Source organism: Doryrhamphus excisus, chromosome 7 (assembly GCF_030265055.1).
Source record: "Doryrhamphus excisus isolate RoL2022-K1 chromosome 7, RoL_Dexc_1.0, whole genome shotgun sequence".
NCBI classification, from domain to species: Eukaryota; Metazoa; Chordata; class Actinopteri; order Syngnathiformes; family Syngnathidae; genus Doryrhamphus; species Doryrhamphus excisus.
This window is the reverse complement of record NC_080472.1, coordinates 19,977,503-19,992,695: the sequence shown is the minus strand read 5'-3', so window position 1 is coordinate 19,992,695 and position 15,193 is coordinate 19,977,503. Positions and strand designations below refer to the sequence as shown.

The 15,193-nt window shown below is 43.1% G+C and overlaps 1 protein-coding gene across 3 annotated transcripts; it reads right to left on the bottom strand.

Moving 5' to 3' along the window:
• Window positions 1–3,682: 3,682 nt before the first annotated feature.
• On the bottom strand, window positions 3,683–14,930 carry apaf1 (apoptotic peptidase activating factor 1). 3 transcript variants are annotated; one of them, XM_058078302.1, is made up of 27 exons: window positions 14,787–14,930; window positions 14,115–14,295; window positions 13,307–13,496; window positions 13,042–13,239; window positions 12,045–12,234; window positions 11,847–11,959; window positions 11,153–11,284; window positions 10,677–10,915; window positions 10,061–10,228; window positions 9,852–9,983; window positions 9,675–9,788; window positions 9,420–9,604; window positions 9,223–9,349; window positions 9,022–9,147; window positions 8,814–8,954; window positions 8,613–8,738; window positions 8,383–8,529; window positions 8,185–8,313; window positions 7,181–7,306; window positions 6,971–7,114; window positions 6,785–6,910; window positions 6,582–6,707; window positions 5,538–5,669; window positions 5,335–5,460; window positions 5,126–5,251; window positions 4,676–4,822; window positions 3,683–4,612 (listed from the first exon to the last, which is right to left on the bottom strand). In XM_058078302.1, the coding sequence occupies exons 2-27, from the start codon at window positions 14,256–14,258 to the stop codon at window positions 4,463–4,465; spliced, it is 3,804 nt and encodes a 1,267-aa protein (XP_057934285.1). In that variant the 5' UTR covers window positions 14,259–14,295; window positions 14,787–14,930; the 3' UTR covers window positions 3,683–4,462. The 3 variants fall into 3 exon arrangements, 2 of the variants coding, with proteins under 2 accessions (XP_057934285.1, XP_057934286.1); XM_058078303.1 differs by having other exon boundaries at window positions 13,042–13,234; window positions 14,115–14,328; window positions 14,787–14,918; XR_009130394.1 differs by lacking the exons at window positions 3,683–4,612; window positions 4,676–4,822; window positions 5,126–5,251; ... (10 more) ...; window positions 9,022–9,147; window positions 9,223–9,349 and having other exon boundaries at window positions 9,574–9,604; window positions 10,061–10,139.
• Window positions 14,931–15,193: the final 263 nt, after the last annotated feature.

Here is a 15,193-nt window from a genome sequence, read left to right as displayed (position 1 = left end):
CACCCTGGACTGGTCCTAAATGTAAATTATGAGATAAAAAGTCAATTACGAGGTAAAAATGCATAGTTATGAGATAACCAATGTAAATTAATTCATTCATTTTCTACCGCTCTTTCCTCACAAGGGTCGCGGGGGTGCTGGAGCCTATCCCAGCTGTCTTTGTACACCCTGGACTGGTCCTAAATGTAAATTATGAGATAAAAAGGTCAATTTTGAAGTAAAAATACATAGTTATGAGATAACAAATGTAAATTAATGTATTCATTTTCTACCGCTTATCCTCACGAGGGTCGTGGAGGGTGTTGGAGCCTATCCCAGCTGTCTTCATACACCCTGGACTGGTCCTAAATGTAAATTATGCGATAAAATGACAATTTTGAGATTTAAAAAAATCAATTACCAGTCCAGGGTGTACCCCGCCTCTCGCCCGAAGACAGCTGGGATAGGCTCCAGCACCCCCGCAACCCTTGTGAGGAAAAAGCGGTAGAAAATGAATGAATGAAAAAAATCATAGATAAAAAGACAGTTTTAAGATAACAAATCCTAACAATGAGATAAAAAATATAAATTATGAGATACAAACGATGTGTGTGCCAAACGTGTGGTAAAGGCTCCATTCAAAGCGGCAGCACATACGCAGTTTATATCTGATCATTTCAACTTATGACTTTTTATCCAGAAATTGGGACTTTTGATCTTTATATAGTTAGGACTTTTAATCACATATATTTAAGAGTTTCCTATGTCGTGTTTTTAGGGGACTTTTATGTCATAATTACTTACTTCAAGGCTAACAAAGACAATGATAAATAAGAGCAGTGCTTCTCAAATAGCGTTCCATTTTCCTGGTTTAATTTTTAAGTACAGTACAATTAAATGAATAAATAATATTACAGTTTCTCCAGTATTTCAAATCCGTGGCATGACGGAAAATAATTGAGAACTGCATGGGAGCAAAGCAAAAGCAGGGTGGAATGAATTGTACAGTAACTATGTCACAGGAGAAAGACCCCCTGGGGTTATGCGGAGATCACATGCTAATATGCCGCTCCAAATGACACAAAATAAGCTTTTCTTCTTGGACAGAGAAGCCCCCCCCCCCCCCCCCCCCCCCCCCCCCGGGCCCCCTTCTCATCAAATTCATCATTTTCCACGGGAAGCCTCTTGGAAGCCGTCCAGAGAAAGCAGCTTAACACGGACATGACCCACGCATGTAGACTGGCATACATTTAGGACTTCATTTCCTGTTTCCTGTAAAGCACACGCATGCAACGCCAAACTGCAAACCAAACAAAAGCTCATCTCATTTTTGCGTTTTTACCACCAGGGACATGAAGGAGTCAAATGGGGGCAACTGAGGAGAGAATGGCAACAGTTTTGTCAGAACAATAAAGTCTTTAGAGGAGAAAATTACACCCCCCATTTTCTCTTCTGTGTCCCTCCCCCAGCTCCCTGGCTTGGAAGTAGTCATGGGATTTGTCATACAGTCCAATCCGGCACTAAAGGTGAACACAATCCTTGTTGTTTTTTGCTCAAGGGAACAGCCTCCAGCACAGAATCAGATGTGGAACGTAGCAAGGGACTTTTCATGATATTTTACAAACATATTAATTATGCGCTGACAAATAACCCCCCCGTCCCTCACTGAGAAGATTCACTACTATTTTCTGTTGCCTTGCTAATCATGCTTTGTGTGCAACAACTGGAAATACCGGCAAGCATTTTCGCAAGAGGTGTCTGTAATTTATTTCCTGCACTTTACCTCCCACGCCATCTACTCCCCGTCCTCCTCCTCCTCCTCCACCTCCTTCTCTTTCTGCTCAATTTTTCTTGCAATCGTGTCCAAGAAAGGGACTGGGTGCATTCATGTGTGGGTGCTGAGGTTTGCAGCCTTGCTTGCACCAAGCAGCAGATCAGCTTGGGGATATTTATAGAACTCTTTAGACACGTCCTGCTCCTGTCAGGGTCACTGTCGGGATTTCCATCACACACACACACACACACACACACAGGCAGCAGACTTGGTAGTGGACTGCATTGCAGTGCCAATTTATAACCAGTAGAGGGAAGTGTGTTGTGTTGACACCGTTGGCGGTCAAAGGTCACATGCAGGACGCAGACCTCATTATATGTGTGAGCAGACACACGAACGCATCATTCAGCTGCTGCTGATGCTTTGCTAGCAAGAGTGGTGCAACGGGTGCAGACTTTTCAGGACGGTGCCCTTGGGCCCAGTGCCATTTCTCTGCCTCAGTCCCTCCCTCCCTTCGCTCCTCTCCTGAACTTGAACTGCCGCACTACAGAGAAAAGTTGAACTGCGCCCAGCTTCCGCACGCATGCATGTCGACTAACTGCCTTTGGTTAATGTAGGTGTTAAGTTCCGGCTTCCACATAGGGGAAAAAAAAACAAAACTTTGTTCCATTAGCGAGGCACTGTGGCGTTGTATTGATTACGTCCGCGTTAAACAGGATGCCTAACCGCTCTCAATGTGTTGTTTTTTTTTTTTTTTTACACCAATACTGACTTTCAATGATAGGGAAGCAGAATGTTTGAAATGGCACCAATGCTGCAATATTGACTCACAATAACAACTGCTTAGGCTTTCACAATGCACTTTACATAGAACAGATAACAGTCCTGGCTGTTGATATATTTTTATTTTTTTTTACTTTTTTTCCACACTGCTGCTGCAAGAGCACTTTAAAGGGCAGCAAATCACACACAACACTCATCCTGAGAGGGGACCATATGGAGGGGGGAGAGGAGAAGGGGGGATAAAAGAGAGTCTTTTGCAGAGCTTTTGTACTTGCCAACACAATGAAGGCTCTGTGTGGTGGGCTAATTACGCCCTCTGGTGGCACATATAAGTTCACGCAAGTGTGTCCTACTTTTTCCTGTGCAGACATTGCCTCCTTGTGGTGGGATTTGAAAGTAATTATTTTTCCATTTGCGGTTTTAAGTCAAGGGAGATTACACCCCTAAAGTTGGGGAAAGTTAGGACAATTAATTAGACTAATTTAGCTGGTTGTGGGTTTTTTAATACAGTCAGATTAAAACAATCTCTCTACCCTATTGACGGACACCCCCCTATACCAACACGAAATGGTTTGGTCCACTACCTTCACCGCCGGCCATTATGTCTACTTGTCTGTATTTTTTGTGACATCTCCATCAGCATAGTAGTGAATCAAAGTGACTTACCCCCGCCACTTCATCCGGTGGTGAGGAAAGCAGTTTCGCCTATTTGCTTGGATCACTGAAGTAAACAATTTGGCATCTAAAAAATATGCGTTGAAAAGAGATGCATTTGGATCACAAAAAATGGCTCGGTGTTACATTCTCTCCCGTCGTATCACGTTTTCTCTGTCCATAATTGTTGTGTACTTGTCCCACGGTGCATGTTCGTCCGCGCGTGTAAAAACCCGTGGTCTTATGTTCTTTTATTTGAGACAAAAAGTTATGTTTTATCTGTTTTAGAGTGTTTTTTGTTACTAAATGCTTCTGTTATAGCCTCCAACACCGTGGTGTTTTTTATTAAGCTACATTAGCTTGCTGCTTCCGATGTGGCGCCATTTGCCACTTCCGGTCTATTTCTTACTTACTTCCCGTTTAGCAGTGCTAACCAACAGCTGCTAACTTTAGCATTAGCTTCAGGCTGTGTTCTAGTCAGCTCGTTTCACATACTTTTCTTATTTTATTGTACAAATGAAACATTGAATTGCATTAAAATAAAGCACATGAAACAGCCTTAAAGTCTGCTGGTGAAGTTTTACTTCAAAACGAGTTCTCACATATAAATACGCTAGCTAGCATATTTAGCCATAGCACATGACACAGCGATTATTTCAATGGCTCATTAAGTTCATTACACTCACATAGTATCACAACAATATATATAGATCCTGAGCAGGAATATGGTGATTGGACTTTTGAAGCACCAGTTGGAAGAACACGTAATAACAAAAGCATTAACTTTTAACATTAATTAATTGTGTCCTTATTTGTATTTGCAAGCGTATTGAACATCTCTAATAGATTACAGCAAATAAAAAGGCTCCATTTTCATTCATTTCATCATAGAAAACGTGTACAAACAGTTCAGAGGGATGATTATCACAGGCTTTCATTTATCATGAAACCTATACATCATTTAGATAACAATACTCATACAGAAAAAGGCAGCTGTGTAATCACACAATGACAAAAATATAAAATAAGCACTTAATGACTTGCAGCTGTGTAATCACACAATGACAAAAATAAAGAATAAGCGCTTAATGACTTGTCGTGGCTCAGAAGAAATTCACAATAAGTGGAAAAAACCCTCATGTGCAATTAATGTTTTTAAAAATGCTGCTATTAAGCACTGAATTGAGTCTTAAATATCCAAAAGACCTGATAGATGTAAACTTTTGTTACTCTGCTGTTGGTGGCTGAATGTTGAAGCCGGTGTTGAAGCTGCTAACTGCTAACCCTCTGAAGGATGTAGAGGATCCCGATGTTGTCGATGGTGACGAACGTGGAGAAGTCGGGCGATGCGTGGATCCTCTTTAACGCGCTCCCTGTTGGGTAGAAGGTCTGCAGGGCTTGGCCTTGCTCCACGTCCCACCACTGAATGACAACACAAAGACGAATAAAAACACTTGGAAGTGTGAGGTCTCCGTGTCAACGTACCTTGACGTATCCGCCAGTCGACACCAGGAGAGTGTCGTCTGGGGAGAAGTGCAGGTCGGTCACCCAGCCCCCGTGCAGCGAGTCCATTCCATCCTTTCCGTCTCGTGAGCAAATTTTCAACAAGGAGCCTTCCTTGACGCTCCACAGCTGGCAAAATTACAAATGAACACATTTTTTTTGTTTTAAATTTTGAATTTTAATTTTTTTAAATTATTTTTTAAAATAAAAAAATAATAATGATAAAATAATAATAATAAAAAATATTTTTTAAATATCATAATTATTCTCACAACTTTTTTAAATATTGGTGGAAAAACACTCTCACTTTCTCTCAAAAAAAGGCAATTTTTCAAAGACATTTTACAGGTGTGTCCTGTTCGCAGGGGTCTTGGAAGATAATCTCTACAAAGAGAGGGTATCTTATTCGGTATCAAGTCTTTGGAAACCTACCCGTATCTCCCCGCCGTCGTCCCCAGTCGCGAGTCGGTGCCCATCCCAGGAAAATCGGCAGCTCCTGACACAGTCTTGGTGTCCGTGCAGCGTGTGGAGACACTTCCAGGATTCGCAGTGCCAAAGCTTCAAGCACAGAAGCAACACTTATTCATATGGAGTATGGCAAAAAAAAAAGCACATTTATTCTCCACGTCAGTTCCAGATACCTTCGCTGTCTTGTCAGCAGAGGCGGTGGCGAAGAAACATCCATCTGGGGAGACGTGACAGGACAAGACGGCTCCCCGGTGAGCCTCCACGTCCCGCAGCTTCTCTCCGCTTGCAAGATCCCACACCTCAAGGAGAGAATGATTACTTCTCTTTACGTCTTTTTTTTTTACATTTTAATGACAAACAGTGTGGAAGTGCTCACCTTGACCGTGCTATCAAAGGACCAGGACAGCAGTCTTGTCTCAGCAGGTGAACTTGAGAGCAGAGAGAATCCTCTGACCTGCTCCTTGTGGCCTTGCAGCACGGTACACTCAGATGTCTGCCACCTCCACACCTGCAGGGGCGCCGAGTATAAGTCGCACAAGGCCAAAAATGCACAATTAGGTAGAAAAAAACATACATAAGTCGCACTGGGGTATAAGTCGCACAAGGCCAAAAATGCACAATAAGGTAGAAAAAAAAAACATACATAAGTCGCACTGGAGTATAAGTCGCACAAGGTCAAAAATGAATAATTTGGTAGAAAAAAACATACATAAGTTGCACAAGGCCAAAAATGCATAATTAGGTAGAAAAAAACATACGTAAGTCGCACTGGAGTATAAGTCACACAAGGCCAAAAATGCATAATTAGGTAGAAAAAAACATACATAAGTCGTATAAGGAGTATAAGTCGCACAAGTACAAAAATGCATAATTAATGGAAAAAAGATACATAAGACGCACAAGGCAAAAAATGCATGAATAGGTAGAAAAAAACATACATAAGTCGCACTGGAGTATAAGTCGCACAAGGCCAAAAATGCATAATTAATGGAAAAAAAAACATACATAAGTCGCACTGGAGTATGAATGCTTATTCAGCTACACAAAAAATAAACATAAACAGAAAAGTGTCCAGTGTTTATGGAACATAAACAGTTTTTTTTATTTATAAGTCGCTCTGGAGTATAAGTCGCAAGAACAGCCAACCTATGAAAAAAAGTGTGACTTATAGTCTGGAAAATACGGTAATTAAAAGTCACGTCTTTAAGAATTGTGGCCCATTTTCAGTCGTTGTATTTAATTTCTATGATGATATGTGTTGGTTATCGGTTATGGAGTCATTCTATGTGCACGCATGAGTGCATGCAATGCTGCTGTGCACAGGCCCACTCCTTCTAATCACATGGTACTTGGGCGCTCGCACGAGCCAAGCATGCTGTGCTTTAAGTGTGAAGTAGGCCCGAGGTGAGCGTGAACAAACCCTGATGGTGGTGTCCTCTGATGATGTGATCAGCGTTTGGCCGTCGTGAACAAACTGGCAGTGCAGCACGGTCCTGGTGTGTCCCTGCAGGGTGGCAAGCACCTTACCAGAGGGTATGGCCAGCACCTGGAGAGAAGGAACCACCAGGAAGTGTTACTCGATACTCATGTGAATATGATGCTGTGTTTTGTTTTGTTTTAAACCTGCACGGTGCCATCTTCTTGACCGAGAGCCACAGCGAAGGGCTGCCGACACAAGCATGTACATCGTATACGCGACGCCTTCTCCTCCGACTGAAACAACAGCACGCCTTCCCTGCCGTCACGTACCTGATACACACACCACGTGAATATACCGCAGTGGCAACTTTTAATCTGCTGCCGGCTCACCTGCAGCCTGTTGCAGTTGTCTGCAGCCGAGATGACCACTTCCTCAGATTCCACCCCTCCTGCTTTGCCCTCACTGAAGCAAACGTCAGAGTCCCTCTTAAGTCGCACCGCTGAGGTGGTGTGCACCTTATTGGTCTCCCATAACTGCAAGGAAGAGATGTTTCCATTTCTTCACGATCATGGCGAAGCATGGGTTTAGCACGTCTTTACCCTGATGGTGTGGTCGTCTGAGCAGGAGAGGAGCTGCGAGCCGTCGGGGGAGAACTGGACACGCTGGACCCAACTCAGGTGACCGCTGCAGTCAGCCATTTTCTTATTGGACTCCAAGTCCCACAGCTGGAAGAGATATGGATCACTTTTAATTTGTCTAACTGTGGGTTTTATCTCGAATCATTTTACAACCGTGAGTGTGAATGGTTGTTTGTCTATATGTGCTCTGTGATTGGCTGGCCACCAGTCCAGGGTGTACCCCGCCTCTCGTCGGAAGACAGCTGGGATAGGCTCCAGCACCCTTGTGAGGATAAGCGGTAGAAAATGAATGAATGAATTTTACAACCTTTTGAAATAGTAATGTGGCTACACGGTGTTCGAGTGGTTAGCACGCAGACCTCACAGCTAGGAGACTCAAGTTCAATCCCACCCTCAGCCATCTCTATGTGGAGTTTGTATGTGCTCCCCGTGCATGCATGGGTTTTCTCCGGGTACTCCGGTTTCCTCCCACATTCCAAAAACATGCTAGGTTAATTGGCGACTCCAAATTGTCCATAGGTATGAATGTGAGTGTGAATGGTTGTTTGTCTATATGTGCCCTGTGATTGGTTGGCCACCAGTACAGGGTGTACCCCGCCTCTCGCATGAAGACAGCTGGGATAGGCTCCAGCACCCCCATGACCCTCGTGAGGATAAGCGGTAGAAAATGAATGAATTAATATTTTCTTGAATAAACTAAAGGATTAACCACCATATTTAGAAGGTCATGATCAGGTTTTCTATTCTCTATCTAAGAAAATATTTGATTTATAAATCCGCGGTCACAAAAATTCACTTATCACTGTCGGGTCTGGAACCAATTAACCGTGATAAACAAGAGATGTATTTCAGTGTGTAGATAGGACCGCCACATGTAAATGAATGTACTACTGCACTAAATGGAGCCAGCGTAGCATCAGAAGTAGAGAATCAATACTGTGATAATATGGATGGCGGTGTTGTACCTCCACCGCGTAGTTTGAGAATGCGATGGCCAGCAGGTTGCTGGTGGGACAGGCGTGGCAGTACTGCACCATGCTCAAACGACCCGGTCTGATCTCCAACAGCATCTGCGACGTCTCCACGTCCATCACCTGTCACACACACACACACACGACATTGAAGCACAATCACTATGTGGAAGCAATGTGCACAACGCTCACCAAAACAGCGCTTCGGATGGCGCACACGACACGCTTGCCGTCGCCGGTCCAGGTGCTGCACTTGACGGGGACTACTTCACTGGCGTCTGTGCACCACTGGCACACGTTGATGGTCTTCCACTCGTTGGCGGAGGACACCTGAAAGAGCTGCGTCGGTGCAAAGCGGTAAATTATGTGTTTTTGCCAAGCTTGCGACATTGAAGATTAATTATTGTGACAGTGTCAATCACCTTAACGGTACCGTCGTTGGAGGACGTGGAGAGATAGGTGTCGTCAGGGGAGAAACAGCAGTGGTTGACGGGCTGGAAGTGGCCAAACATGGTGTTCTGCGAGGAAGGTTTGTTGAGGTTCCACAGCTTGTCAAGAACAGGAAGGAAACACCGTGTCAATTCCCTGAGCAAAACCGTACACGCCGGTGGCGTTCTGAGCACCTTGACGTTCAAGAAGTTGTCATTGGAGCAGGTGGCCAGCAGGAGGCGACCGGTCGTGTTGGTAAACTGACAGTGGTTGACCTGCTCCTCGTGCTCCTCCTCAAAGGCCCTCAGCAGCATGGCGCGCTCCACGTTCCACACCTGAGACGGCGCAAAGAAGGTTCCTTCTCACAAATAAAAGTTAAGAGTTAAAAAACGGCGGCTTTACCTTCACTTTACGGTCGCTGGAGCAGGTTGCCAGGAGGCGGTCATCGGGGGAGAAGGCGCAGCAGAGCACCTCGTCGTCGTGGGCATGAATTTCTGTGAGCTTCTCACCAGAAGTGCTTCGAAAGACCTGAAGACATGTGGGATATGACATCCTATCGTAGAGCACCGACTTCCTGAATTGTCGTTTCTTCGACTCGGATACCTTGACCGTCTTGCTGGCGCCGCAGGAGGCGATCTTGGAGCCATCGTGGGAGAAACAGGCGGCGTAGACGGAACTCTGCTGAGGTTGGATCACCAAACGGGACAGACTCTCCACGCTGTTCTTATTTCTACACATACAAACTTCGCTAAGTATCACATGGAAAAGCGAGTCAAAAACAGGCTTTCTTCCTCGCTTACAGCCAATCAAAATAGAGCTTCCCACTTCTGGCCTGTTCCCGTGCTTTCTGCAGAGCCTGCTTGTAGACCTCCGAGGCCTGCGGTTGCGACAGAGCGAGCTGGACCACATCGGGAAAGGGACGCTGCTCCAAGTGGTGGCCGCTCAAGGACAAAAACTCCTGGAAGTGACCACGTGCTTCGCTGTTCTGATAACGGGGACATGTTTTAAAAAAAAAAACACTCCGTATTTACTTTTATACATATTATATTTAAGACCTTTTTATCCAGAACGGGTCCATAGTCCACAAAGTCATTAATCAGGTGAGCTGGACCCAGTATCTTGGCCTTGACTGTGACCCAGTCCAGAGAGAACATGAGGGTGAAGAGCTCCTGGATTGAGGAGAAGTTGTTATCATCATATATGGATAGTGTGTGTGTGTGTGTGTGTGTTACCTGGGAGAGGTTGGCTTTAGCCATGTGGTAGGTCAAGAACCGGATCCAGTACAGGCACTCTTCGTCTCCTGATGTGGGCGGAGCTTTGCTGTAGTGCTGCTGGTACTGACGCACCACCTTGGTGTGAAGGTTCTTAAGCGGACACACATACATATGTTAATAAAATCCACATCAAGACTCACAAACAGAGACTTGACCTCCGTTCAGACCTCCAGTTGGGTGCGGTTCTGCTCGACCAGGAAGTCCAGCTGGAGGTCGTGGAGGTAGTACAAGTACGGTCTGTTGTGACTGTCCACAAAGAGAAGAGATTTGTTGACAAATTCCTCCAAAATGTCCTCCACCTCCTCCGGCTCCTGGTCCCACAGGACCGACAAGACCTGGAAAGTACCGAAAGTACCCAAAGAGTCACGTGGATGAAAAAAGTGGACCTAAATGTTTAGGGGGGTCCAAAACAATTATTGGACCCATATGAGGGAATTATGATGTCATACCGATTACATAATAAATAAATAATACCGATAACCAATCGTTTTAAAACTGTGCAGGTGAGCAAATCAAGCACTCATTTTTTTCTCCTGCTTTTCACAAAACATCAACGACAATAAAAACAAGCTGTGTACTAAAAATGGCCCCCGGGCTGCATGTTGGACACCCCTGATGTTGAACATTTTATTGTTATCGTGTCCTTTATGAAAATGACTTTTCATCCGACCTGGAAATTTAAAAAATATTTTTCATTATATTTATTTATTTTTTATTTTTGTTATTATTATTATTATTATTATTTCATTTTAGCCTTCCTGAGGAAAATAATGAAGTACTTACCTTTGCAGGAATCTTGACGTCCTTCTCTAACACAGCGAGGTCCTTGTACAGCTCTCGATGTTCGTCCGGAAGCACCTCGATGCTAGCGGACATGGCCTGGTCCAGCGCGTCGTAGTCATATGAGGACGACTTCCGTATACGCTTGAACTGCTTCTGCTGAAGCTGGGCAAGGTAGTAGCGCCAGCGGTTGGGTTTCTCTTTGAGCAGAGCTCCGATCAGCGAGACCACCAGAGGAGAGCCTGTAAGGGGAAATGAGCAAAAATTATTAGCAGATTTTTAATATCTAGCTTCTTTTGCTTATCCGAGGTTGGGTTGCGAGCACAGCAGCCTAACCAGGGAAGCTCAGACTTCTGTCCCAGTCCGATTGAGTCTCCCCAACGTGTCCTGGGTCTTCCCCTGAGGGCTCCTAAAACTCATTTTGGCCACTTGTACTTGCATTATTAATGCCAGATATATATATACATATATACAATTACCTTTACATTCTCTCACAATACTCCGAGCCTCCTCAGGTAGTCCCTCAGGTGTGCTTCTCGTGTACAGGGCAAGAATCTCCAGTGCCTTTTTGTCATCCAGGCCGCTAGCAACCTCTACTTCATACTTAGCTCCTGGGAAAACAGTGTCGTAAATACGTTTTATGGTAACGGTAATGGTTGAATTTCATTTGAACATGCATCAGATTACAATTGAATGCATCCCATAATCAGTTCACAGTTCCACATGTCCAAAAGGAGTAGGAAGAAGCAAAGCTTATTAAATCCTACCCCTCCATCTGGTACTTTTACAGTAATGGTAATGGTTTAATTTCATTTGAACATGCATCAGATTACAATTGAATACAATCAGTAACTGTTACATTTGTTCACTTCCTGCTTTCCTAATATAGTTTAATTTTTTATTTTTATTTTTTTTTACTTTTTTTGTCATGTACCGAGTGTACAAGGTGATATGAGCATCCAATGACATAATGGGTACCATAGTAAGTGTCAATATAGTGATATATATATATATATAGCACATCATGACTGGTTGAAGACTTCATCCTTGTATTTAGCAAACATCAACTGCTTGTATTGTTTCTTGAGTTGGCTCGTTTTAGAAAGTAGAACTTGATGAACTTGATGAACTTGATGATGAGATGAGCGGAGGCAAGCAGAATAGAGCACATACCGCTAACGGAGTCAGCCAGGCTTCTATTTCTGGTGGTCAGCAGTATGCGACAGTGGATATCAAATGCTTTCAGCACTGTGCCGTCCCAGATATCATCGAGAATCAGAAGAGACCTGGAGACCCGGGGGTGGATACACATCATTCAAAACTCAGAATGCTGCCGTTATTGCAAATATTCAAGCATGAGTGAAGATTAACCTGGGGTATCTGCGTAGCATGAGGAAGCGCAGGCGCTCCTTGGCCTCGTCCAGAGAGGTGGGAGGCCGGTGGAGGACTTGGGAATCCAGGCTCTGTTCCAGGCGGAAGCACAGTGCTTGGATCTTCACCAGCAGGTCGGCTTTGTCCAGCTGGCCGATGGACAGCCAGTGGACGCCTCCTGGGAAGGACTCTGTAGATGGACACGTTTGTTGCTCACTTTTTGTCATCCATGGTGTCCATAGAAATTACTGTCATTATATTATATTGTATTGTATTGTATTGTATTGTATTGTATTGTATTGTATTGTATTGTATTGTATTGTATTGTATTGTATTGTATTGTATTGTATTGTATTGTATTGTATTGTATTGTATTGTATTGTATTGTATTGTATTGTATTGTATTGTATTGTATTGTATTGTATTATATTATATTATATTATATTATATTATATTATATTATATTATATTATATTATATTATATTATATTATATTATATTATATTATATTATATTATATTATATTATATTATATTATATTATTCATTCATTCATTCATTCATTCATTCATTTTCTACCGCTTTTTCCTCACAAGGGTCGCGGGGGGTGCTGGAGCCGATCCCAGCTGTCTTCGGGCGAGAGGCGGGGTACACCCTAGACCGGTCGCCAGCCAATCACAGGGCACATATAGACAAACAACCATTCACACTCACATTCATACCTATGGACAATTTGGAGTCGCTAATTAACCTAGCATGTTTTTGGAATGTGGGAGGAAACCAGAGTACCCGGAGAAAACCCACGCATGCACGGGGAGAACATGCAAACTCCACACAGAGATGCCCGAGGGTGGAATTGAACCTTCGGTCTCCTAGCTGTGAGGTCTGCGCGCTAACCCCTAGACCACCGTGCCGCCCATATTATATTATATTATATTATCATTTTTATTAATATTATTATTATAGTATTTTGGTGTGTCCGACCACCAATTAGTCACCTTCAATGAGTCGCTGGTCTCTGACAGCTTCAGCAGCTAGAACAGATTTACCCGACCCGGCCATTCCGAACACCGTCACCCAGCCCGGTTGCTTTTGAAGCTGGTAGAGTTTCTCCCGGATCCGGTTGACCAGTTCTGGTCGGCTGACAAAGACCACAGGCCTCTGCGGGACCCCGCCTTCGCTGAGCACTGCCTGGACTGTCACAAGAGGAAGGAATTAAGATGACACATGACGTGACGCCACGGTGTGAAGTTGTTTTCTCACCGTCGGATAAGTAGCGATCTGAAGAAGCCTTATACAACTCAGGCGAGGCACCGGGAAGGCCGCCGTAGAGCAAATTGGCCAGATCGTGATACGCCTCCTTGACCAGGGCGTTGTAGAAGGAAATGAAAGCATTGTTGTCCTTCGTGAGGAGCAGCTCCAGCAACGCCACCGCTTGATCTTTCCTGGTTGGCTGAATTTTGTCATTAAGATCCAAGAATTAGTGACAAATTTTAGTAAAACACAAATATGATCATGGAGAGCAGGGGTGTCCAAACTTTTTCCAGTGAGGGCCACATTATGAAAAATATTGTAGGACAACACATGTAAATATGCTATGATGTTGTACACGTATATTTCAGGAAAAAACTGCATATCTGGTTTGTCATATAGGTGAAAAAGCCGTTTATTAATATCTATTCCAACTTTTTTCTTAAATAATCTTAGTAAATTTTCTTTTCATTATATTGACTCTATTCCCATATTTTGACTTTATTCTTACAACTAGTTCCCCTACTAATTTTCCATTTGTTTCTCTATAATATTATGACTTTTATAATATAACATCTTTTTTCTTTGTTATCTGAACTCTGTGCTCATAAAACATTATTTTTACGTAATATTTTGAAGTAATATTACAACATCATGTCATAGAATTGCAGCTTTTCTAATGAGACTTTTTTTCTCTTAGTATTTTGACTTTATTCTTGTTGCTGTTTTTAAAAAAATACATATTTTTAGAATGTGGATGGGTCAAAAAAATAGCCCCCGAGCTGCACTTTGGACACCACTGATGGTGAGTTTGGCCTACCATGGTGCTGATGCGCTCCTCCTCCTCCCCGGTCAGCACGCCGTCACTGATCATGTGATCCATCAGGTAGGAGGGCTTAATGTCCTGCTCCAGGTTGCGGCGGTAGCGAAGCAGGCAGCTCCGGGAACCTTCCTCCAGCACCATCTCCTCCCGATGCAGGGAAGCAACGCAGGAAGTTCACCTTTAACGCGGCAAGGTCATATTGTAGTGTTATCTGCTTGCAAAATGGGATTCTAGTCACACAACCATTTGGTTTCATGCAGCAATTTTATATGTATAGTGACAAGTTTAGCAACTTCCGCAAGTTGTGTATCATTGGAAGTATCACAATGAATGAAAAACTTAGCTAGCTATACTGCAATTAAAGGCAAACCAATTTCATACATATATTAGCATTAAGCGCTAACAAAATATCATGTAGTGTAACAAAATACACGAGGAAAACCATTACTACGCATATGCGAAACAAGTAGTGGTAACTTTTTAAAATTGTTTGTAGCTTTATTTGATTTAAATCGACTTATCTCCTCAATATAAACTGTCCTGTCAAACAAAAAATGAAACAAAACTGAATTATCATTCATTTTACAACTTAAACCAACACTTCTTTCTACATGTCGAGACACGTTCTCTGAAAAGAAACAAAGAAAGTAACCAATGACGGATACTTACGAATTTCTTATTTTCTCAGCTGGGAAGGGTTTTTATAAAACTGAATATAGCTCTAGTTGTAAATGACTATATAACAAAAATAAAGAGTAAAACGAAATTATACTACTCGCCATTGCAGCCTCACACCCAATTCTGACAGCCTACTTCCTGGTTCAGAACAACAACAACTTCCCCGGCGGGAGATTGACCAATAGTGTGTTAGTAGTAAATCACGTGATGTATGAGGTAATCCGTTTTCCTTGTTTGTAACTGGGCAGACTGTGAGGCCTTTAAAGACTGTTGGAAATCAGGAAGCTATTTACCAATTATATTATATTGAAATTAATATTAATTCAAACAGATGAACAAACCTTTTTTACGACATATCATTCAAAATTATGAAATCCCTCTAACTGACTTTATGATAC

Coding starts and splice junctions, on each gene's coding strand:
- apaf1 (XM_058078302.1), bottom strand. CDS start 14,258: ATGGTGCTGGAGGAAGGTTCCCGGAGCTGCCTGCTTCGCTACCGCCGC. Junction 10,229..10,676: donor ACGTCAAGATTCCTGCAAAG/GTAAGTACTTCA, acceptor GGTACTTTCCAG/GTCTTGTCGGTCCTGTGGGA. Junction 5,252..5,334: donor CTGCTGACAAGACAGCGAAG/GTATCTGGAACT, acceptor CTGTGCTTGAAG/CTTTGGCACTGCGAATCCTG.